The sequence below is a fragment of the Schistocerca piceifrons genome, chromosome 3, assembly GCF_021461385.2.
Source record: "Schistocerca piceifrons isolate TAMUIC-IGC-003096 chromosome 3, iqSchPice1.1, whole genome shotgun sequence".
NCBI classification, from domain to species: Eukaryota; Metazoa; Arthropoda; class Insecta; order Orthoptera; family Acrididae; genus Schistocerca; species Schistocerca piceifrons.
In genome coordinates, this window is record NC_060140.1 from 499199807 (window position 1) to 499226022 (window position 26216).

Below are 26216 nucleotides of genomic sequence, written 5' to 3' on the forward strand. Positions count from 1 at the left end.
ATTTTGATAATTATTTTTCCTGTGGGTTGAGGTGATGACAAAGTCCGATCTGTGGGACCTGCTCATGAGGAAAATTCTTGTAGGTTTCCAAATTTTCTTCAGAATGAAACTTCTCTCTTACCTTAAGATTGCATGGGAAGTCAGTAAGCTTCAGCTGAATGTTCACTGCAAAAGAAATTGCAAAAAAATATTGATATCATATTCACTCATTTTATGTAACATAAGGGAAAGGCAACCACTCACCTACAATGGATTGATGGTTGTAGCACAACACAACAGAAAACAGCATTCAGAGTAACTTCTGAGCTCTAGCTCTTTTTCCAGGAATAGTACACTCTTTCACATATACACAGCCACATGGACACCCACATGCACACACCTGTGGCCATGGCGCGACTCTTGCCGATGAAAGAACCATGTAGAGAAGGATGGGACAAACCACAAAAAGTATAAAAAGATCAATTCGTGGGTTTACAGTCATTTTGAAGAAGCCAGAAAGAAGAGCCATCTGGCTGAAACCCAAATGTTACAGCAGTAAGCAATGTTGACAGCAGCTTCATTGCAGTCTGAAGATTTTAAACTAAAGACTTCACAAACATTGTGTGAGTCATTCAATGTAAAGTATAGGATTCAGCTGCAACATGTTACCAAATATGTTAGCAGAAGGGGAAAACCCTGCATGTTCAAAGAATTATTGTAAACAGCAGATACCTTTAAAAATCAGATGCTTGATATATTTCTGCAATTCAACACTCATTTTGTGATCAGAAAGATCAAACTGGATGTGACTATCACATTGGCAGTAAATTAATATTGTCACGTCAAGGTGAAGAATTCGTGGAACTTGCTAATCAACCTATTAACTCACTTGACACATTTGTGTACCACCCTGTAAAGGGAAATACTTTCCGGGAAACTCCTGCCATCAGCCTTCAGCTGGCTTCAACAAATTAGTGGAAAATTCAGTCCTGAAGTGGTACAAGAGATGAACCGACTAATGACAATAAATCTGAATGTGTATGCAAATGCGAGAAAGTCTGAGACATTGGCAAAAGAAACATTCAATCAGTTCATGGTAAAGTTAAGCAACTATATGTTGAAATGGAGCCATTCTTGTTCATAAGTGATTCGTGGGATGGGCAGAACAATCCTGCATTGTATGAAGTCTGTTCAAAAAATTCCAGAACATTCGTAATTTCATGCTAATGATGTGTTGGAGTGAAATTCGGTTGGCATCTCTGCACACATTTATGTTTAATATGAACTGCCGTAAGTTTCATTGTTGTATGTCATTTATGGTGCAGCGCTGTATTTAGTAGAACGTTGTCACATAGTTTGCGAATTTAAAGGCTGCAGAGTTAGAGGAGCAACATGTCTGCATTAAATTTTGTGTGAAACTTAATACCTTTACAGAGACATACCAAATAATGCAGGAAGCCTATGGTGGTGAGTGCTTAAGCCTTACTCGGTGTTATGAATTGTTCGCACAGTTTAAAAATGGTCAAACAGAAGTTAAAGATGACCCTTGTACAGGACACCCTTTGATGTCTACCAACAACGCTCATGTCAGAAACGTCAACAAAATTGTGTGCGCCAGTCGAAGACTCTCTGTCTGAGAGATTGCAGAAGAGTGTAACATTTCAGTTGGATCATGTCATGAAATCCTGACACAGCATCTGGGAATGCATCCTGTTGCTGCCAAGTTTATCCTATGGCTCATGAGTCAGGACCAGGAAGATCTTTGTCTCACAATCTGTAAAGAGTTTTTTGGATCACACAAATGAGAAAGAGGATGTTCTGTGTGAGAATCATAACTGGTGAAGAGATGTGGGTCTATGGTTATGATGTGAAGACCAAGGTTCGATCTTCACAATGTTTCGGGAAAAGTTCCCAAGGCAAAAAAAAAAAGCTGGTCAGGTCAAATGTCATAGCCATGCTAATAGTTTTCTTTGACTTTGAAGGGTTAGTTCATCATGAATTTGTGCCACAGGGACAAACTGTTAATCAATGCTACTACTGGGACATGTTGTGATGTTTGCAAAAAAATCTGAGAAGGAAATGGCCTGAAATGTGGCAAGACAATTCATGGCTCTTGCATCACGATAATGTGCTCACACATTCATCCCTGTTAGTACCTGGCTATTGCACAAAAAATGCCTCCTCCTCTGTACTCTCCAGACCTGTCTGCTGTGGACTTTTTTTAATTTCCAAAGTTAAAAACCTCATTGAAAAGGAGAAGATTCGGAACCATAGGTGCAATCCAGCAAGAGGCACACCAAGACTACTTCCGGAAATGGAAATGATGATAGGAGCTACGAATAAATTGTGGAGGAGATTATTTCAAAGGAGATCATGCACAATAAGTAAAAGGTAAGTGCAGAAAAATTATGTAGACAGAGTTCTGAAATTTTTAGAACAGATCTCATATGTTGAAAAATTCCTGGGTGTAGATGGAATACCAGCCTGTTTATTAAAAGTAATTCCTCTGAGGCGTATGCCACACTGTCAACCCTGTGACATATGGTTTTACTGGCAAGTAAAATATTTCATCTGAAAACTGTGGAATAGCTCTAAGAGTTCATTGCACAGCAAAGGGATATCACAACTAGATACAATGCAATAAAAATACATGTATTCATTCATAATCAACTGCATGGGCCTGTTCTCAGAAAAATAATCTGTTGTACGTGGTTTGCCATGAAATTATTGCCAATGTCTGCAATATTCAGCAGTGTTAATGAAGTTCCTTTCTCAAGTGAGATTCATAGCAGGAAATGTCTGGCAAACCTGCCTTTGCATGATGGCATGGTATTTGGAATTTCTATGGCCCAAATGTTTCTACGATCAGTACAATACAAGTGAATGCACCAAATCTTTGTGATGAATAAACATAGGAATAACATATAAGGATGAATGTAAGAAGTGATTTAATGGTTCAAATGGCTCTGAGCACTATGGGACTTAACAAAGTAGGCTAATTTAAGAATGAAGTACAAGAATATGGGAATTTTAAAATATATCTCTGAAAGTATCATATGCACATTACATTACAAATATGATTTGTAATTTTACAATTGGTATAAAACCCTTGCATCCCCTGATTTGGTAAGAAACATTAGAGTAGAAATCTTCTACAAACGAGGGTAGATAAATGAAAGTAAATAAGCAGTTGTTGGGTTTTGCACACTGGATGCAAATGTGTGAAGCTGCAACACCAGCCGCTGTGCTACCACTTCGATTGAACTTGTTACTGCTAAAAGGCACCTGAAGTACATCGAAAACTTATACCGTCATTTTCTCAAAAATGATAACTATAGATAAACTGATGCGTGTTCTCTTATTTTGACCCCTCTTCCACTGAACTGGCTGTGTGAAAAGCATAATCCCTTTCAGTTAATACCATTGTGTTGGAATATTTGGCCCTGTGCTTTGTTGTTGTTCATGCTGTAAGCCATACTGGAAATAACAATCACCTTAAACTGCAAGGCAATCCAGATGATATTAAAAGTATTCACAGTATAAGCACATCTGCCTTTTTTCTTTGCCAGTCATTATACTGGTTTCAGACATTATTCTGCAAATGTTTGATGTAGGGTCTTGTACAATTACAGTTTTAGTGAATTTAGATTTTGCAGTAAAATGAGTGGCAAACCAACCTTCTATGTGAGGCAGTATATTGGAATTCCTAGAACATTCAACAAATTCAAAACTCTAGTAGGGTGATTTAGTTTCATTTGTATCAGTCATATAATAACTCACTCACATAACCATTCTGAACTAGTATAACTTTCAGTGATACCTGGGTATATTTCGCTTATGTGTCATTGATATTACACAATTAATTTGTCAGAATGAGTTAGCCAGAATTTTTGGCTGTTGGATAGGTGCCTTCTCCTATTTGTAAAAGGTTTTCAGCAAATTCTGATGCTCTTCGTTAATGTATGCAATTGTCCCTCACTGACACATGAAATACCACTCAAAGCATTTTAGACACTATTCGAAAACACAGTATGTGAGAAAACAATTTTTTCCACCCAGTGCGACCCAACTCCATTACCAATAGCAGGAGATCAAGGGCCAAGGGCTATCTATCACCACAATTGTAAGTGGGTGGCAGTGAGTGTTCACGGATAAAACTGTGTCTTACACACACACACACACACACACACACACACACACACACTCACACTTACCTTTTATATGTACGAGGGGTGTTTGAAAAGGCCATGCAAAGTCAGAGAGATGGCACCACCGATGTGTATCGACATCTTGTTTAGTCAGTAGTATCTTTGGAAAGAACACACACTAAGTTTCAGGCATATTGGTCTATTTCTTTGTGTTTGGCATTCGTGTGAATCAAGGAAGTCGAGTGATTGTCAAAAAATGGCTGAAGAAGAATTTCGTGTGGTGATTAAACATTACTTTATGAAAGGAAAAATGCCTCAGGAGACTAAAGAGAAGCTTGATAAACGTTACGGTGACTCTGCACCTTCGATTACAAAAGTTTGCAAGTGGTCTCAAAATTTTTGGAGTGACCATATGGGCACAAGCGATGCTGAACATTCTGGATGCCCTGTGGAGGTTAAGACTCCAGAAATCATTGATAAAATCCATGATATGGTTATGGATGACAGAAGAGTTCAGGTGCGTGAGATTGCTAGTGCTGTGGGCATCTCAAATGAGCGGGTACATAATATTTTGCATAAATATTAGGACTTGAGAAAGCTATCTGCAAGATGGGTTCCGCGATTGCTCACGCTTGACCAAAAACAAAATCGTGTGAAGTGTTGCAAGGATGGTGCACAGCTGTTTAGGAAGAATCTGCAGGACTTTAAACATTGTTTCGTCACTGTGGATGAAACATGGATACATTACTATACTCTTTGAGACTAAACAACAATCTAAACAATTCGTTACCAAGGGAGAATCTGCACCAAAAAACACGAAGACCAGTCCTTTGGCCTGAAAGGTTATGGCGACTGTCTTCTGGGATAATCCAAGGGATAATCCTCATCGACTATCTGGAAAAGGATAAAACTATCACAGGTGCACATTATTCATTGTTATTAGACCGCAAAAAAGTCCTTTCCCATCACGACAATGCACCAGCACACCCCTCAGCAGTTGTGGTTGCAAAATTAATGGGAATAGGATTCCAACTTGTTTCACATCCCCCCCCCATTTTCTCCAGATTTGGCTCCCTCAGACTACTATTTGTTACCCCTATTTGAAGAAATGGCTGGTGGGACAAAGATTTTATTCAAACGAGGAGGCGATTGTAGCAACTAATAGCTATTTTGCAGACTTGTCAAATTCCTATTATTGGGAAGTTATCAATAAATTAGAACAGTGTTGGATGAAGTGTATAAGCCTAAAAGGAGACTGTAGAAAAATAAAAAAGATTTACCCCATACACATAAGTATTTATTTTTGCATGGACTTTTCAAATCACTTTCTCCTTTAGTGATCAGGATTTTCTGACAGCTACAGGTGTGCCATCTTCAAAGACACAAACTTCGTTTTGAGTCTTAGGTGGCATGTCGTAATAATACAGCAAAGTCTTGTCCCCTGTCACGATGTTATTCACATATTGAGATTGTCCCTTATAAAACTTCTTTAACATGTCCCAGCACCAAGTCACACGTCATGTGATCTGCTCTTCTGTCAGTCTGAGTGATTTTCCCTTCTGTCAATGAGGCATCCAGAGACAACAAAGTTTCTTTACTTGCAAAAGATCATGCGGAATCGAATGAATTGTGGGTGCAGTTATCCCTAAAGTATCCTCTATCTGCTTATAGGTCATTCACATGTCATCGTCTAGCATTTTCCTCACAGCATCAGTGCTTTCCTCTGTAACTGATGGGCGTATCCTTCCTGTCCTCTGTTGGAATTTTCTGTACCACCTGAATATAGTTGTGCGGTGTGGACACACATCACCGTGCAAGAGTCATTTCTTCAAAGCAGTTGTCTATGTTTAAACCACAGGTGAAGTTTTACTGCAAAATTGCCTGAATCTCTCTTCATGATCACGATACCATAGCAAGCACTTCAAACTAACTCTGCTAGTGAATGACTGCGCCCACATACTTGGTACAATTATTAAAATGCAGGTATGAAGTATTCTCAGAACACAACAGCAATCATCCTCCTGCAACTTATTGTTGTGTCGTATTGCAAAACTTTACTAGTACCCTTTGTACATACCATAAGAATATGTCCAATGGGTGTCCTCAATTAATTTCATGAACCCAAAGAAAGCAAAATTTGTGTATTAAGACAATAAATGGATTTCACTTAGCATGATACTGTTTATTGTAATCTGTTTGTTGTTTTAAAATTAGTAGTTTGAGACTCTACTTCTCCCTTTTGTCCCTGTTGTCCTAACTCTGAACAGTTGTCACTTTTTATTTTTTTCTTTCAGATGATGGTCCTGAACTTCCAACAAAGGCAAATGAAGAATTCAGGCCATTTATCCGTCGCCTTCCAGAGTTCAAATTCTGGTATTCGGTGGTAAAGTCCACAATATTGTCAGTCATCTGTACATTTTTTGACTGCTTCAACATTCCTGTCTTCTGGCCAATTCTTGTTATGTATTTCATAACTCTGTTTTGTATTACAATGAAGAGGCAGATAAAGGTAAGTTTCTACACTGATAAATTTGTATATCACCTACTTTTGTGGGAATTTGAGAGAAGGAAAACTGACAAAACCATCTCGGCTAGAATTCTGGTACAATAACTATGTACAACTAATTGCACCAAAACTGTTGCATTTTTGGAATTTTGTAGGTGAATGAAATTCTTTTGCCTTGCTACAAACTAGTAAATCCTAAGAGTATGTAGTGCATTAGGTAAAATGAAACTACCCCCCCCCCCCCATGTCAGTATGAACTGAGTAGTTAACATGATAATTAATGTGTGCTGACAGTTTATTGCGGAGTAGGGTTGTCGTAAAGACAAATTTTATTTATTTTCATCTCTGTTTCTCAGAACCTCCAGAAATGTAAAGCTGATTTCTTACATGGTTCTATTGGACTAAACTTTGATATAAATATTGTTACTTATGTTAACTGATCATTTTAGACACTAAAAGTTGATCATTTTAGACACTACAAAAACTGTGGATTTTTACACTAATATTAATTGTGATGGTTTTTACATCTCAACCTTACTCCAACCTGTAGTGATTCTGAGAATCTGTAACTCTCAATCTTCTTCTGAAACATGCGTGTGCATGCCGCCCCCCCCCCCCCCCCCCACACACACACACACACACATTTTCCATATTTAATGAAGCCAAGGACCAGAAGCAATCTTTACTGATGAGCCAACATGTTATGTGGCAAAAGCCAGACTGCTGCATTGTGTAAACATATTACATATTATGCTTCCACTCCCAATCATATTTCTGTCTTGGGGCAGTGACGTGGGGAAGTTGGCATGAGTAATTGTGTATGACATGTCTTAGATGGTAATCAGTATCATTGTGACAAATATTGTGCCACCACTACACATATTACATCCACTTGGAGTGAAAAAAATTCAACAGGGTGAGTGGTGGAAGTGAAACCTGTTGATTGATCTTCAGAGACATCCAGCTTCACAACATATGCCACAAAAGAAGCTTGTGAGATGCAGCTGGCTATGTGATCAATTATGAACAGTAGATATCTTCAGGAATTGCGTGACGTCACTTAATGGGTATCCCGGAATCGCTGGAGTTGTAATCCTAGAGCCCAGCGAAGAGGAGGAGCGGTGGGGACCTACAAAGGCCACTGGTTCATCTTGGGCAACAGCGGATGAATCATGAACTGTTGAAACACGCCCTGGCAATTCATGCAGGCACATGTCCCGGCTTGCATTTGAGGATGGTGAAAGTTGTTTGCTTGTTCTCGTCGCATCATCTTCGGAATTACGTTTCTCTTGTTTCTTCTCTCTGGATACGTAGAATGACGCCATCTTGTGAAATACAGTACTTCATACAACCTATGAATATTTTCAAACCTCCAGTGAATGCAGTTTTCATTACCACACTTACACAAAGTTCTTTTTTCTTTTTAGAAATAAGTGTAAGCCTACCCATTTTACCCTATAAAATAGGATGCCTCCTTGACCAGGAGGCAATTTTCTAGGATGGCCTGCAGCTGTGCACCTGAGGCACGACTTTTGAGGTTCAGTTTTATTGAGGTTGTAATAAGTATATCACAAAGGTCTGTAACGAGCTTGTCTAAAATCGTAGTAACTATTAGCACATCCTATACCATTAGGCATAAACACACATTCTCTATACGCTTCTCTAAATTGTTAAAAGCTGCTCCATATTAGGTTTATAATACCACAAGTCCTCTAGTACAATAACAGCTGCCGATACATTTATTTTGTTTCCATAAAATGTCCTTGCAAGTTTGTCGATTCGAGCATTCAGTATCAGGAACCAGGAAAGCAAGCCGGAGACTATCAGGATATTGTCTGATGTGTTCCCAGCTCTCTCTCTCTTTTTTTTTTTTTTTAAATAATTCTGGCATGAGCTGGAACAATATGCTTTTATTTAAGATGTTATATTGCCTTTCCTCTTACAAAATGTTAGTGTTACAATATTTTTAACCATTATGGATACGTATTTCACTTCAGATTGATCATCATCATCAGCTTTAAGCTCACTACCACTTACAAGAACACCTACATAAAAAGGATTAGTCTGGAAAAGAGTATTTCTAGCACCGCACTCTTTTTTTCAATACTTGTCCAATCACTAACTTTACTCACAGGTACAGATTTCTCTGGATGACTATACATGACAAAACGATATAAATTTTTACCAGTATACCTCCTCCAAGGAACACCAGTAGATTCAAATCCTTTAATACTAAATTTACCAAGCTTATTACTAATACAAAGCTTTAACTTTTCCCATTTTACCTTGTTCTTCAAAAAATTTCTTATTAGCGCTACTATCCAAAGTTAGTCTCTCAACCCTAACATTAATACGATAAATATATGTCTTCACCTTGTTAGTAATTACATTCTGATATTTATTAGCAAAAAATGGATTTCATCCTTAATATTATAATGTCTAAAAGAAGGAAATTGAACAGCATATGTATCAAATTTTCCACCAACATGATCTGTTTTACCACCATAATTAAATTCAGCCTTAATAGTTTCCACAAATTGCATTCGCCTATGGCACATCTTCCCCAAAGTAATATATGTCGTCATACGCGGACGCCTATGACTCCATAGTCTCTTCCTGCGAATCACACGACGCCTCATCGGACAATATCTCCCCTACACGGGGACGACGAAGTGTCAATCTCCTCCTTCACAGATAAACAATGCTCAATATGGCAAGTAGTGTGAACAATATTTAATCAAGACAAAAGTGCCTCATCCGCAATCGCCATTTCATTGGACATAATATAATGAGCCCCGAATGAGTAATTGTTAGGGTGGGTTTATTTTAACATTTACTGTTACCAGCCTATCTTCAACAGTTCTCTTAAAAATGCCTGCAAACGGCTTCCATCTACTCATAATTTGAAGGCATCAGTAAGTTGTAAATTGTAGCTGGTGGTGCATGGCGAAAGTAGTAACCTGTACCACCGCCCTCCTGGGAACTGTAATTTGTCTTACATTGGTTTCTTCTAGCCCACTTCCTTTTCTCTGTCAACCTCTTCGTTTGCAGCACTCGTACCTCATGTCTTCAAAGCTCATCTTATAATGTTCTTTTAATACTTTACTTTTTGTCAGAGGTACCAGTATGGTGTACTGGCACATATCATCACAAATCAGGCCCTGAATATATTCCCATCTCCATCTTCCTCTAGTTTTTCCCATCTTCCCCTAGTTTTTCCCATCTTCCCCTAGTTTTTCCCATCTTCCCCTAGTTTTTCCCATCTTCCCCTAGTTTTTCCCATCTTCCCCTAGTTTTTCCCATCTTCCCCTAGTTTTTCCCATCTTCCCCTAGTTTTTCCCATCTTCCCCTAGTTTTTCCCATCTTCCCCTAGTTTTTCCCATCTTCCCCTAGTTTTTCCCATCTTCCCCTAGTTTTTCCCATCTTCCCCTAGTTTTTCCCATCTTCCCCTAGTTTTTCCCATCTTCCCCTAGTTTTTCCCATCTTCCCCTAGTTTTTCCCATCTTCCCCTAGTTTTTCCCATCTTCCCCTAGTTTTTCCCATCTTCCCCTAGTTTTTCCCATCTTCCCCTAGTTTTTCCCATCTTCCCCTAGTTTTTCCCATCTTCCCCTAGTTTTTCCCATCTTCCCCTAGTTTTTCCCATCTTCCCCTAGTTTTTCCCATCTTCCCCTAGTTTTTCCCATCTTCCCCTAGTTTTTCCCATCTTCCCCTAGTTTTTCCCATCTTCCCCTAGGCTTTCCCATCTTCCCCTAGGCTTTCCCATCTTCCCCTAGGCTTTCCCATCTTCCCCTAGGCTTTCCCATCTTCCCCTAGGCTTTCCCATCTTCCCCTAGGCTTTCCCATCTTCTCCTAGGCTTTCCCATCTTCTCCTAGGCTTTCCCATCTTCCCCTAGGCTTTCCCATCTTCCCCTAGGCTTTCCCATCTTCCCCTAGGCTTTCCCATCTTCCCCTAGGCTTTCCCATCTTCCCCTAGGCTTTCCCATCTTCCCCTAGGCTTTCCCATCTTCCCCTAGGCTTTCCCATCTTCCCCTAGGCTTTCCCATCTTCCCCTAGGCTTTCCCATCTTCCCCTAGGCTTTCCCATCTTCCCCTAGGCTTTCCCATCTTCCCCTAGGCTTTCCCATCTTCCCCTAGGCTTTCCCATCTTCCCCTAGGCTTTCCCATCTTCCCCTAGGCTTTCCCATCTTCCCCTAGGCTTTCCCATCTTCCCCTAGGCTTTCCCATCTTCCCCTAGGCTTTCCCATCTTCCCCTAGGCTTTCCCATCTTCCCCTAGGCTTTCCCATCTTCCCCTAGGCTTTCCCATCTTCCCCTAGGCTTTCCCATCTTCCCCTAGGCTTTCCCATCTTCCCCTAGGCTTTCCCATCTTCCCCTAGGCTTTCCCATCTTCCCCTAGGCTTTCCCATCTTCCCCTAGGCTTTCCCATCTTCCCCTAGGCTTTCCCATCTTCCCCTAGGCTTTCCCATCTTCCCCTAGGCTTTCCCATCTTCCCCTAGGCTTTCCCATCTTCCCCTAGGCTTTCCCATCTTCCCCTAGGCTTTCCCATCTTCCCCTAGGCTTTCCCATCTTCCCCTAGGCTTTCCCATCTTCCCCTAGGCTTTCCCATCTTCCCCTAGGCTTTCCCATCTTCCCCTAGGCTTTCCCATCTTCCCCTAGGCTTTCCCATCTTCCCCTAGGCTTTCCCATCTTCCCCTAGGCTTTCCCATCTTCCCCTAGGCTTTCCCATCTTCCCCTAGGCTTTCCCATCTTCCCCTAGGCTTTCCCATCTTCCCCTAGGCTTTCCCATCTTCCCCTAGGCTTTCCCATCTTCCCCTAGGCTTTCCCATCTTCCCCTAGGCTTTCCCATCTTCCCCTAGGCTTTCCCATCTTCCCCTAGGCTTTCCCATCTTCCCCTAGGCTTTCCCATCTTCCCCTAGGCTTTCCCATCTTCCCCTAGGCTTTCCCATCTTCCCCTAGGCTTTCCCATCTTCCCCTAGGCTTTCCCATCTTCCCCTAGGCTTTCCCATCTTCCCCTAGGCTTTCCCATCTTCCCCTAGGCTTTCCCATCTTCCCCTAGGCTTTCCCATCTTCCCCTAGGCTTTCCCATCTTCCCCTAGGCTTTCCCATCTTCCCCTAGGCTTTCCCATCTTCCCCTAGGCTTTCCCATCTTCCCCTAGGCTTTCCCATCTTCCCCTAGGCTTTCCCATCTTCCCCTAGGCTTTCCCATCTTCCCCTAGGCTTTCCCATCTTCCCCTAGGCTTTCCCATCTTCCCCTAGGCTTTCCCATCTTCCCCTAGGCTTTCCCATCTTCCCCTAGGCTTTCCCATCTTCCCCTAGGCTTTCCCATCTTCCCCTAGGCTTTCCCATCTTCCCCTAGGCTTTCCCATCTTCCCCTAGGCTTTCCCATCTTCCCCTAGGCTTTCCCATCTTCCCCTAGGCTTTCCCATCTTCCCCTAGTTTTTCCCATCTTCCCCTAGTTAAGTCTCATGCTGTAATCTGTCTCTGAGAACCTCATTGTCATTGGAATGTTAAACCATACCTTTCTAGCATCTCACACAATGAAAGTACTAAAATTGTGAACATTTATTTTAGAAAGATAAGAGCCTCTGTATTTTAATCTGTATAGATACTAAGCAAGCCACTGTATTTTGATGAGAACTAGAAGAGAGCAAACTAGTAACAGTTGTAGTTGCCCTGAAAAGAACCCATTAATCAAACCTATGTACCACAATTCATATTCCCACTTCCATATGCTATCAGTGTATAATCAACAGTTAAAATCCATGTTTCGACAGAATTAAATTGAAACAGACTGAATGTTGTATGAAGAGCAAAGAATGTTGTAAAAACAGTGTGTGTCTAGTATGTTATGGAAGTTACCCACTGATGTGTTGTGACACCCTGTAACATGCCAATTTGTGAGAGGGGTACTTGGAGTAAATGTAAAGTATTTGTTAGCAGAGTAATTTACGGGCAGTTTCTGATTCTAACAATTTATTAATATATTAATATGAATTACACACACAAAGCTCAATACACGGAATAAAAAAAATCAGTGTCTATAGTTGCCCATATCAACACAAAAGATATCCACATACCAGGAGGGCATAGCTTCTAAAATCCCACACCCCCACTAGAATTATGCCTGCAAAAAAGATGCACACGCACAAAAACAAAAAAACTACTTTCTCAGTCCAAAATCTTGCAGTAGCAGATGATGGCGTGCCTTCGTCAGATATTTTGTCATCATATCTGCCAGCATTTGGTCTGAAGCTACATGCTCCACAGCAATTTGTACTGTCTCTGTTTTTTCCCTTATGAAGTGGTGTCTTGTATCTAAATGTTTGGTTTGAGTCTTATAGCCGTTTTTCTTAGACAGGTAAATTCCTGCCTTGTTGTCACATAATAGTTTGACAGGGTCTTTTTTGGGGTTTGGTGATATTTCATTGCATAGCCTTTGATGCCATAGAGCCTCATAACATGAGGTGGTCAGTGCCATATATTCTGCATCAGTTGTAGATAAGGCCACTGTTGGCTGTTTTACACTGCCAAGATATCACTGTTCCTTGAAATTTAAGGAGAGATCCAGTTGTTGACTTTCTGTCTTCAGAATCTCCAGCCCAGTCTGCATCACAATAACCTACTATGTGGCAGTCCTCTGATTTAGAAAACTAAAGATTCATATCCGTAGTACCTTTTAGATATCTGAAGATTCTTTTGACTGTTTGCCAGTGCAATATGCCTGGATTATTACAAAAACTGCTAACAGTTCCTATCGGAAAGGCTAGGTCCAGCCTTGTTCCTAATTGTACATACATTAAACTACTTATTGCTTCACAATAGGGTATGTTCTTCATAGCTTCTTGCTCTTGTTCTGTTTTTGGAGCCACGTCATGAGTGAGCATCTGATTACTGTCCAGTGGTGTACATATTGGATTACACTCTTTCATATTAAATCTGTTGAGAATTTGTTCCACATAGTGTGTCTGATCCATCCACAAATAACCTTTGTGGTTCCTAGTAATTCTGATACCTAAACAGTTGGTAACTTCACCAAGATCTTTCAGCTTAAATTTTTCTCTGAGTTTGTTTTTAAAAGCATCTCTGTCTTGTGAATTGTTACTAAAAATGAGCATATCGTCCACATAAACATAAACTATTAAAATGTCTGAACCTTGATTTTTATAAAAGACACAAGGATCAGCTGTTGACCTTTTGAAGTGTAGATTCAATAGTGTACCATCTAATTTAAAGTTCCAGCAGCAACCACCTTGCTTCAATCCATATACTGCCTTTTTCAGTCTTTTTACACCATTATCTTTCACTGTCTTTGTAACTGGATCTACTTCTGGAACTTTCACATAAATCTCTTCATGTAAGTCACCTTGTAAGAAAGCTGTGACAACATCTAAGTGGTCAATGTCAAGATCACATTTAGCAGCCATAGCAAATAAATACCTTAATGAGTTATGTCTTGTGACTGGCACATGCATTTCATCGTAGTCCAGGCCTTGCTTCTGAGCACAACCTTTTATGACTAGCCATGCTTTATAGCATACAATGAGACCTTTCATCTCTTTCTTTTTTTTTTTTAAATACCCATTTTGCTTTTAATGGCTTTTTATTTGAAGGTAAATCGGCAGACTCCCACGTGTGGTTCTTTTTGTGAGATTGTAACTCGTCTTGCATTGCCTTCAACCAGTTTTCAGTGTTGTCTGACATCATAGTTTCCTCTAATGTCGAAGGATTGGAGTCAGTTGACTGTTTAGACTGAGTCATACAGTTTCTTTGGCTTTGGAATTCTCGATGACCTTTGTATTTGCTGCACTTGCTCATTATCATTAATTAGATTGTCTGGACTTGTTTTGTCATTGCTGCTAGTATTAATTGAACTGCTACTTGATGTTACACTCTCAGGTTCAGGTTCAATTTCTTCTAATTCAGTCGTAGTTACTTCATCTTGCTTCTTCTGTCATTGGGAGAAACAGTAGACTTGGTGCCTTTTACTCAGTTCTCTCTTTACACTGTTTCGGAGTATCATAAGAAATCACATCTCTCATTTTTGATTCTCTGACAGTTAGGTTCAAAAAGTCTTGTATGCTTGTTCCTACCAAAATACACTCAACACTTTTTTGTCCCATTTTCGTCTGTTGGCTCTTGGAATTTGAGTATATGCCTTACTTCCAAATATTCTAAGATGCTTAAGAGTCGGGTTCTTGTTTTTCCTAGCTTCTTCTTGGGTCTTGTTCTTTAGTGCATTAGTCAGAGACCTGTTAATTAAATAAACAGCAGTGGAGACTGCCTCTGCCCAGAATTTATTTGGCAAATTTGTTTCAAAGAGATGGCATCTTGCTTTTTCTACTATTGTACAATTGTAATATTCAAAAAGGGTCCCAGGTGCCATAGAGCAGCATCGCTAATAGATTGTTTGTTACAAGCTTCATTGTTTATTTCTTGCAGCAATTTACCTTTTGTGGAGTCCCCTGTGATCAGCACGTTTGAATTTTCTAAGCCCATAACCATAGGCTTATATTCGTCTGGTAATCCTGCAAGCAGAATACACCCAATCCATTCTTCTTTAACTTCAAAATTCAAGCCATTTAATTTTTGTGGCATGGAAATTATCTTTGACACACATTCTTCTACTGACGAACAATTCTCCAGTCTGGTTGACAGTAAAGTTTTTAATAACTCTATCCTTCTGAAGAGAATAGAATCTTCATAGACTTGCTTTAGCTTGTCCCATGCTTCTTTTGCTGTAGATGTATCTTTCTGGTGAACATATATCAACGGATGGACGGAGAGTATAATTTTGGTTCTTGCTGTACAAACTTAAGTTGTGTCCTGTACTTCGCCACTGACGCATCCCCACAATTGTTAGTGTCCTAAATATGTTCGCATAGCGAACTGCCAGGTACTGTAGTTTTCTCTTCCCATCAGTTTTTCAGTTGTAGGCAGTGATTGGTATTTACTGGCATCATGATTTTAGCGATTATGTCGTTCCAAATTACCGCGCGCTGCTGCTAATTTCCCTGAGTCGGTGATCTCGTAATTATTTTTAGAATATTATAACCGATTTATAATTCTGGGTCCATAAACTGTTAGCAGAGTAATTTATGGGCGGTTTCTGATTGGAACAGTTTATTAATACATTAAGCAAAGCACATGAATTACACACACAAAGCTCAATACACAGAATTTAAAAAATCAGTGTCCATAGTTGCCCATAGCAACACAAGAGATTCACACACCAGGGAGGCATAGATTCTAAAATCTCACAGTATTCTACCTATCCTACACTACTGCCATCATCACTGAGAGTGAATAGCACTTACCTAGCAGCAGTGACATGTCATGCATGTGTATTTGCAACATTAATATTGGGCTCTGCCCAAATGAATGCTTTTAATTGCTATACAATTGTTGTGCATATTAATCACTTTGATAAGCATTTTTTAAACAACCAAATTTTTGTTTCAGCACATGATAAAGTACCGCTACATCCCATTTACTCATGGTAAACCCAAATATCAAGGCCATGAAGACGGTGGAAAGATAGTTAGTTCTAAGTGACAAATCAGAAACTGTCACTGGCAAGCCCGAAATTGTATTTATTATGACTTTGTGAAGTGCAAGTACTGCTGTTGGCTGAGAACTTCGAGGTGCTGCTACAGTTTTTAAATGGGATCAGAGAAGTCGTTACTAGTCACCATTGTCATTTTCCTAGTTGCCCCATGTTTTATTGTTTGTAAGTGAAGACATAAGTATTATTTTGTTTCAATTGCAAGTCATCAGACCTCTAATCCCACAGGATAATTTTACAGAGTTGTATTTCATTTTCTTGCTATCAAGCATATTACAAATGCTTATGTCTGTAAGAAAGAAATGATACAAATTTATACTTAATTCTTGTTGAATTATATCATTGGTGACCATATTTTGTTGTATTTTTACTGTGTAGTTGTACCTTTTGAAATTTGACTTTTGTAAATATGTTTTACGTATTGTTCCATAATGTCAGATGTCACAAATGTAAAGATTCCATAAATCATCATCAATTGTTTTTCTTGTTTGAGTCTTTGGAAAATACAGTTTTTAATTGCTTAAGAATAGCCCTGTTTTGTACAAATGTGAATTAAAGCACCTTAATTACATAAAGGTGACGCTTACCTACAGTGAAGTAATAAGTTTTTATAATTGAAAAACCTTACTTAAAAGATATGAAACAAATATTTAATGATGGAATTAATCAGATCAGTTTAGAGATAATTAACTAAACTGTCAGATAATTCTTGGGGGTCATATTATTAAAATGTGGTTCTTAGGATTCGGTGTATACTTTGTGTAGTGTCCAAAGACTGTACCCTCTATGTTGTAAGAACCTATGCTACTCTTTCTTCAGAAATAAGATTCAGTGCAGAAGTATTGAACATTGTCTGGGCTGTAACTTTAGGATTTGTTTCAGGTATTTTCCTAATTATTATCTACTAAAGACTGAACTTACACTGGAATTAGAGATAGCAAAATTTATCATCTTAAGAAAATTCAGCAATCTACTGGTTAGTTCATAGTACTGTTGACAATTCTATCTCCCACAACTGGTTATGCTCAGAGAGCGCAGAATTGCACGAGTCTGTCTGTGGGAACAATGAGGTTACTGACCAACAATTAGGATATACATTAAAACAAAAAGTACATTTTCATTCAAATATATTTACTAAAGGCTTACAATACGAAACATTTCATTGTGTGATATTTTTTGAAACTCTTCGTGGTGGACTGTTTCCATGGTCATTTCACTTGATTTGTTTAGAAATGAATCACTGTCATCATGAAAATCATTTTCACTCTCATTTTGACTTACACATTCCTCTAAAAGCTCTACTCTCTCTTCCTCAAAAATGACTTTACATGAAGAATTAGCCATGTTGTGCCTATAAACTTGAACATAATAATTACAACATTTTTCTTAACACAAGAGCTGCAGTTAGATACAGAGTTAACATAGACTTCTCTAGATGCACACTAAGTAGCATTGATGACAACTAGTACAGCCAGATTAGAGACAGGCACATATGAGAGCTATGAAAAATCGTGTTGAATGAGGCTCGACATCAGAATAGAAAACAAAATTCACAATGTCGAGCACCACTCATTGCTGGAGTGGAAACGGTTAATAAGAGGATGTTCTCAATGGGAAGTAGGCTTACCAGATTTGTGTGTCAGTGATATTGTTACGGCACCACTGTACGCAGTAAAGGAACATACCTTTATGCATATGCATGAATTTTGCCCCTCCTTCCAGTGCGTCAGTCGCTGCATGGCTGTCTCTGAGTGAGGTGCTACACAACACGTTCATTGGATTACTGATTCTCTCAAGATGACTGAATGTATTGAGTAAAGGTAACTGCATCAAATTTTGTCAAAAGCTTGGTGATTCTCAAAGTGAAAGAATTCTTAAGATTCAGGCGGTGTTTGGAGAAGATGCGATGAGTGTAACACAAATTAAGGAGTGGTTCAACCGATTCACAAATGGCCGCACATCAGCGGAGAGTGACCAGTGTTCTGGCAGGCCCCAAACTGCTCAGAGTACAACTGTTGTTGAGAGGGTGCAAAATTTGGTGATGGTAGATCGTCGTTTGACCGTGCGGGAGATTGCCCAAGAGTTTGGAGTGAGTAAACATTCTGCACATTCAATTTTGCGTGATGATTTGAACATGCACTGAGTGGCTGGCTGCGAAATTTGTGCCCAATTTGTTGCTACTGGAGCAAAAAGACCTCCGTTTTGACATTGCACATGGCCTTCGGACACCACCAACACTGATCCTGGGTTTCTGAACACCGTGATAACTGGAGATGAGTCACGAGTGTAAGACTATGACCCAGAAACAAAAAGACAGTCATCGCAATGGAAGCATCCTGAGTCTCCAAGGCCGAAGAAAGTGCAGCAGGTGTGAAGCAAAATAAAGGCGATGCTGACTCCCTTCTTTAATGTCTGTGGAATTGTGCATCATGAATACACACCGGAAGGACAAACAGTGACAAAAGTGTACTATCAAGATGTTATCCGGCAAAAGACCAGACATGTGGACGATGAAAAACTGGCAACTACATCATGACAACGCCCAGCACATTCATCTCACTTGATCCAAAATTTCATGGCCAAACATGGAATTACAGCTAACCGCCCTAGACATGGCTCCTTGCAACTTCCGTTTGTTTCCAAAATTGAAGACGCCACTGAAAGGATCCTGTTTTGAGAGAAAAGAGATAATGTGGAAGATGGTGATGGAGCTGAATACCGTTCCAAAACAAGACTTCCAGAGGGGTTTCCGGCAGTGGAAGGATCGTTGGGCTAAGTGTGTGCAAGCACAAGGCGCCTACTTTGAAGGCGATTAGGGTCCCAAACCCAGTCAGGTATTCGAAATATTTTTTCTGGCCAAGGGTCAGACACTTTTTAGGCAGCCCTCGTAGTAACACCAGTGAGTGTTAATAATCACTCCTCTGCCATAGAAGCTACATGTGCTGAAGATAAGGAACCATTGACCCATTGTGAAAAACTGGTAAACTTTCTCTGAGACTATGGGTGACACAACACCAGTATTTGTAAAATTCATAAAGAGTAGTTTGCATTTTCATTTCATGAGTAGCACATTTAAAAAAGAAAAAGAAAATGCCTCAGCTGACAGCTAAAGTCCTTTGCCCCAAAATGAGGAGTGGAACAAAATAAATGTAAACATCTACTGCAGCTTTCCATGAAAGAGTGGTGGTTGTGTTACCAGGAAAGTTATCAAGTGTAGCAATTGGTGTCCAGTTATAAATGGCAAATTCAGTCTACAGAATGGAATTAATATATCCACAATCAGATTATCTTTACATAGTAGAGGATATGCTGACTGTATGATTATATGAGAAGTCTTGTAACTTAAATTTGATGCCAACAAATAAAGTACGCTGTGCTCTGGGCTAGCCAGATATATGCATTTATTTTTAATAAAAAAGTGATAATTTTCAAACGGTAAGTACCGTTCCAATTGATGAAAAACTGATGCAAGCTGCAAATTGAGGAAGACAGTAACTCCTGTCGTCTATCTGATCATAAGAAACTGAATCAATTTATTCTGTAACCAAGTGTAAGAAGTAGTGGGGAACATTAAGAAGGAAAAAATTGCACTAGACTGAAAACCAAAAGGGAATGACAGGCTCTTTTTAAAATTATTCATATATACAGTTTTTACAATTATTCGTGTACACACACACACACACACACACACACACCCACACACACACACACACACACACACACACACACACACACCCCTAAGAGTTGCCAGGTGCATTTTCTCTAGTGTTTCAGCAGATATTTGCAATTTCATTATTGCAGTACGTAGCTGGAGTAACGCTAAATGTACTGTATTTACTCGAATCCAAGCCGCACTTTTTTCCAGTTTTTGTAATCCAAAAAACTGCCTGCGGCTTACAATCGAGTGCAAAGCAAGCGGAAGTTCTGAAAAATGTTCGTAGGTGCCACCACAACTAACTTCTGCCGTCGAATATATGTAGCGCTACACAGGCAGGCGTTGTAGGCTCAAAGATAAATACTGGCACCAAAACCTCTGCGTCAGTAAATAAATTTAAAAAAAGGTGGAAGACGAGCTTTTTTTTCTCCACCCCGAGTTTCGACCACTGCATTTTCATACATTATCCAACGAAGAAAATACAAATTTCGTATTGTTCATTTTCGAATGTAGCAGAACTTCAATGTACTATGAAAATCCAACTGGTAAGACTGTTTGGGATGTTTGTCAATATGGCCAACTCTACGTTCAGAATTTTTTCCTATCTGTGAGAAGAGGTGGTTGCTAATAGGAATCTGATGAAATGTGAATCACATGCAGTATTCTCTTCACCATAAGAATAATATGAATATAAACATTTTGCCATGTATTCTTTCGTGTTTGCTGCTATCTTATTTAAATCCTGTCTGCCCAATAAACTACGAAACTAGTGAGACAACAGCAAATGTGGAAGAATATATGTATTGTGTCATGTTTATATTCGTATTATTCTTTTGCGTAATAGTGATACTGTCAGAAATGAAGCACGGTAACTGACTAGATTTTTAAATCTAAGATGACTAATTTCTGTGCAGAATTTGATGTACTAAAGAAACGGCCGCAAAGATTTTCAAATGGAGAAAAATTTTCGCTAAACTCTCATTCAGAGCATCCTCTATCATTTGGTTCTTGTTGATCATTATCAAAGAAAGCAGCGGTGTAAGTAACAACAAATAGCAGTCTCTTGCCATTGTTTCGCTAATGAGACGATTCCTCTCTCTCTCTCTCTCTCTCTCTCTCTCTCTCTCTCCTTTTTTTTTTTTAAAGCGAGCCATGCCGCGAGCGGTGACAGGCCGTAAACACGCACGATCAGAATGCGACAAACAATTCATGGCACAGTACAGTAACGCATTTTCAGCTTAGAGTGATGTAAACACCTATAACAAAGAAAACGGCACTTATCAGATCAAAGCAAAATAAGGAAATTGATTCAAACCAGAAGAAGCACGTGAAAAAGGAAGGGTACCCGTATAAATACGGAGGGAGCGCCCGACGCATAGCAATGGCTACCTGGTAAAGCTTAACTGCTAAGCTTACGACTCGAACCGAACTACTGTAGCTGTATCGTCATTCATTCGACCTAAATTGTGTCTCATATTACAATGGATCAAATTTGTTTCGATTTGGAGGTGCGGCCTAAAACTTTTCTCTCCACTTGAATTTAGAGTCTCAAATTTCAGGTGCGGCTTAGATTCGGGAAATTTTTTTTTCCTATATTTCGAGTCTCATTTTTCAGGTGCGGCTTAGATTCGAGTAAATACGGTACCACTCATTACGTCTTTAGTGCAATGCCCCAGTGTTACCAGAAAGTGTGTTTGTTTTCTCTTGCAAACAAAATTATTTTTAAAGCCAATTTTTGTATAATCATTTAATAGTGGTCCCAAATTAGTGTAGTGCAATATTCATTTCATCAATATGTATTAACAGGGGCCACAATGCAAAGAATAACCAATACTCAGTGACTCAGCAACAGTGCTGCATGGCCGCAGCTTCAGCTGGAACTTTCCCGATGGCCCAATGGCCCAAGGATTCAGTTCCACCTGCAGTCTTGCACCGCCAATTCCTTGCTCTCCTCGGCGCATACCATGACTCGGAGGTTATCTATACAGATGGCTCGATGGTTGATGGCTGTGTGGGGTACGCTTATGCTCATGCGGACTATGTCGACCAGCGCTCCTTGCCAGAAGGCTGCAGTGTTTATACCGCAGAACTGACAGCCATTTTTCGTGCCCTTGAGCGTATTCGTACCAGCACTGGAGAGTCCTTTGTCATTTGCAGTGACTCGCTCAGTAGTCTGCAGGCTCTTGACCAGTGCTACTCATGCCATCCCATTGTTGGTGCTATCCAGGGGTCCATTCACGCTCTTGAACAGCGTGGTTGTTCGGTGATGTTCATATGGACCCCGAGACACATTGGGATAGCGGGAAACGAACTCGCCGACAAGTTAGCCAAAGAGGCTACCCGCAAACAGACGTTGGAGATCGGCCTCCCGGCAGCTGATCTCTGATCGGTGTTGCACCGTCGGGTCTTCGGGATGTGGGGAGACGAATGGCGCACTCTGTCTGCACCCAAGCTGCAGCGAATAAAGGAGACCATGACTGTGCGGGGTTCCTCCATGCGGGCCTCTCGCAGGGATTCTGTTATTCTGTGTAGGCTCCGCATTGGTCACTCTTGGCTGACACATGGTCATCTGCTGCTTCGAGAGGACCCCCCTCATTGTCGCTGTGGTGCAAACATGACGGTGGCCCATATATTGTTGGAATGTCCTCTTTTAACCGCCCTCAGGCGATCTTTCAATCTTCTGGGTGATTTATCATCTCTTTTAGGTGACAACGTCTCTATGGCAGATCGTGTTTTAAGTTTTATTCAAGCAAGCGGCTTTTATAGGTCCCTCTAACTTTATTGCAGCACCCTCTTTTGTGCTGTATATTTCACTTAGTTTTGTGTTGTAATTTGACTCGACCCTAATCTTTTAGGCTGGACACAGTCCTCTGCTGTACAGTTTTAATTCCTTCTGCCTTTCTTCTATATGTTGCTTTTGTTGCTGTGCTCTGTTTTCCATGTTGTCTTACCTTTGATCTTGGGGCTTTTCTTACCCCGGAATTTTTATTTTGGTGCTTCATCTGACTGGTGGATAGTTTCAATATGCTCTGTGTTTTTATGAAATAAGGGACCGATGACCTTTGCAGTTTGGTCCCTTTAATCTTTAAACCAACCAACCATGGCAGTAGCAGTGAGCTTGGGCCAGGGCAGCACTGTATGAGCTGGCATACTGGTTATTGTTGTTGTTTCTGTTAACACGTACTGATAAAACTAATATTGCAATTGCAAGATAACAGATTGTCAGTGCGAGATAAGCTGTTACAATGGTTATTAATGTAACTGCGATAATGTTCAATGCAAGCATGCAGATAAGCAGGCATTGCATTGTACAGATGCCAGATATCAGTTTGTGGGATGGGGTTCCACGCCTGTTGCACTTGGTCAGTCAGTACAGGAACAGTTAATGCTGTTTGTAGGTGATGCTGGAATTGTCATCCAATGATGTCCCATATGGAGGCAGATCTGATGGTCGAGCAGGCCTAGGCAACATAATGTATGTTGGGTTACAGCAGCTTATGAATTGCCACAACAGTTTCAGGTTGTGTGAGGCAAATACAAGAGTGCTCTTGCAGTCATACGAAATTGCACCCCAGGCTGTAACTCCAGGTGTAGGTCCAGTGTGTTTAACACACAGATACAGGGTGTTACGATCCGGGAAAAACCCGGGAATTTTTCCATCCGGGAGAAAACCAGGAAGAACCCGGGAATTGTTTAGAATTCCAGGAATTTTTCATTTAGTTTTCAGTTAAATTTTTGTGAATTTTGACTGGTAAGAACCAATATTCTAACAAAGGATATTATTGTATCCCGCTACTGCAGAATGATACTGCAGCAACAAAACATGAACGGGAGAAAAAAAAAAGAAAATAAAACTTAAGTTGCAAAGGAAATGCGCCGTATACAACAACAAAACAGTGCTGATGCAAGCGTATCCCAACAGTAAAGTGTGTCAAAGGCTTTAGGAACACTATGCTTTATAACAACAAATTGCCTCCGATGAGCGTGACGTGACAACTGTTTAAATTAGATTCGTTTGAGCAGTTGCGGGCGGGCTCTTGCGCATGCGCAGTTGAGTCGCGTATGAGTATTACCTTCTCCCGCTTCTGGTTACGGAAGTGTGGTTGGGTGCCACTACTTTATATTGCCCCGGTTCAGAAGTATCGTAGCTCCGGGACTGATGCACAGAGCAGTCAGTTGTGGTGGGGAGGTGGGTGGTCTCCACGTGGCCTGTGCTTACGTTCAGTGATTTTGTTGTTTCCTCTTCGTTTATTGCTTTCACGTTAAAAGATAACAAAATGGATTTTTGTGGCCGGAAGCTATCAAACGAATTAAAATACGTTCGCATAATTACGGCAGGCTCAAATATGTTAATAGTTTCATATTTTATTTCCACCTTTGACAGTCAAGCATTAATCGCCTTACAGAACAATGAAGTTATTTTTGCTGGTTTGCTAAAGAGATTTGGCTTTTATTAATCCTTTCTACTGAGGCAGTCAATTTATTTGAAACAAAGTGTTTAATTTCACACTATTGGCTAGTTTCAACTGTTCGCTGCATTTCAAGTGCACGTATGGCGTTATGCTATAATAAAGAACCAAACATGAGTATTGGTACTCCAAGAAAATTTACATACCGATGTGCATTTTAAACCAAATTATGCACTTTAGTATGGGTCGTGAAATCCTGACACTCTTGAAGTATCCTTTGATGTGATGTTTCATTTATGACATAATGTAAGATCTTTTAATGTTTTACACTTACGAACATATGGGCTTCCTGCGTCATCGTAGCCGCGCAAGCTTGGTGACGCCAGTTATCTGGCACTTTCTTGCAACTGCTGAAACGAACATATTTCTAACAGGCCGCGGGAAAATATTGCGAATGGTGGTTTGAAAAGCGTTACATTCAAAGCAGATTTCCTTTTACGCAAGATGAATTATGTGCGAGAATGTATGATGAATTTCTTAAATCACAAAGCGTTTGACTCTCATTTAAAAATCAACTCGTTGAGGATGACCATTTAGAAGTATTTCGAGCCCAGAAGATGAGACATTTGCGTCGTTATTAAAAATTTTACTGGCACATTTGTGTGATCTACCTTGAAGTGTAACATGCGCAAGAAAGATCAACATTATATGTGGAAGCTTAGCTTAGCTTCTCTTACAACTTATTAATCTCAGAGACCAATATTATATGTGAATGCTATGTATATTAATTTAAGCCATTAACTTATTTGTGTATTCGCACTACTTAAGAGTGATCTTGCTCTTGGCTGACTACATCACGTGTCCTATTGCTGTCATCAGCTGACGAGATCACGCGAATGAGCTATGATGCTTACAAAAGCGCATCGCAAACTCAATTTCAATGCTTCAGAAAGTGACATGCATTGTTTGGTGGAATTTAAATTTATACCTTCGTAATACGAAAATATGCAGATACTTGTTGCTGCACATCAAAGGTCTTTCAAAACGTGTTTTCCCCCTGAGTTTCGTTTTCTAAAGTGCCGGGAAATTCTATGTCAGTATATAAAACCATAAACATTCAAAGGATTGATGACTTTTACAGTGCCGAGGAAGAGTATACTGCCACTTAACCTCTTACCGCATACTGTGCCAGATATGACACGTACCGCCTTTCTCTTTGTCAATCTCGTATCTGAGAGTATATTTCCAACTGCATGTTGGGACAGATATGACACACAGTCAAGAGCAACTGTGCAAGTAGTGTATGCCATCTGTTGCGAGAGTAAGGAATTACACGTTACGAATCCTTGCTTTGTGTTGCTAGCTGTTTACATCCAAGTTTGGTCACACAAACAGTTGTATCAGGTACAGTAAACGATTGATTTCAGTGTTTATATTATTTGCAGAGGGAAAAGGACATCTGTGGACAGTTATAAAGAGGTAAGTTTATATATTTGTTCATTAGAATACATATAATACCGAAAAATAGGTCTGTGACGGATATGGCACAACATGCAGCCTTGAAAGTGTAGAGTAAAAATTGAACATAACCTAACCTTTCCTACTAACGTATAGCAGTTCGTTTTCTTTCTTTTCAGCTCTGTTACTGCAGTGAACATAAGAAAATTTTATGGCTCTTCGGCCCCAATAAGTGTTATAGAGGACGGAAATGCTAGTGAGGATCCTGATATGTCAGATGATGAAACATTGTGCATGGAAAAAAAAAACTTGCAAAATGGACATCTTGTTTTCTGTTAGGAATCAGACAGTGATGATGATATTAGGCCTAAGAGTTATAATACAAAAAAAAGTACTGTGATATTAGAAACGGAGTCAGAAACAGAAGACAACAGTGAGATTTGGCCTACTGATGATTGTGACCTCGAAAGCATTCCTCTTGCAGACAGGATGACAGCAATGC

The 26216-nt window shown here is 40.0% G+C and overlaps 1 protein-coding gene across 1 annotated transcript in view; it reads left to right on the forward strand.

The window, feature by feature from the left end:
• Positions 1–16546, forward strand: part of LOC124790045 (protein RER1) — a 73605-nt gene extending 57059 nt beyond the window's left edge. Inside the window, exons 5-6 of the mRNA XM_047257601.1 lie at positions 6422–6636; positions 16090–16546. Of these exons, the coding sequence (XP_047113557.1) occupies positions 6422–6636; positions 16090–16182 (308 nt within the window). The 3' untranslated portion in view covers positions 16183–16546. The remainder of the gene's footprint in view (positions 1–6421; positions 6637–16089) is intronic.
• Positions 16547–26216: the final 9670 nt, after the last annotated feature.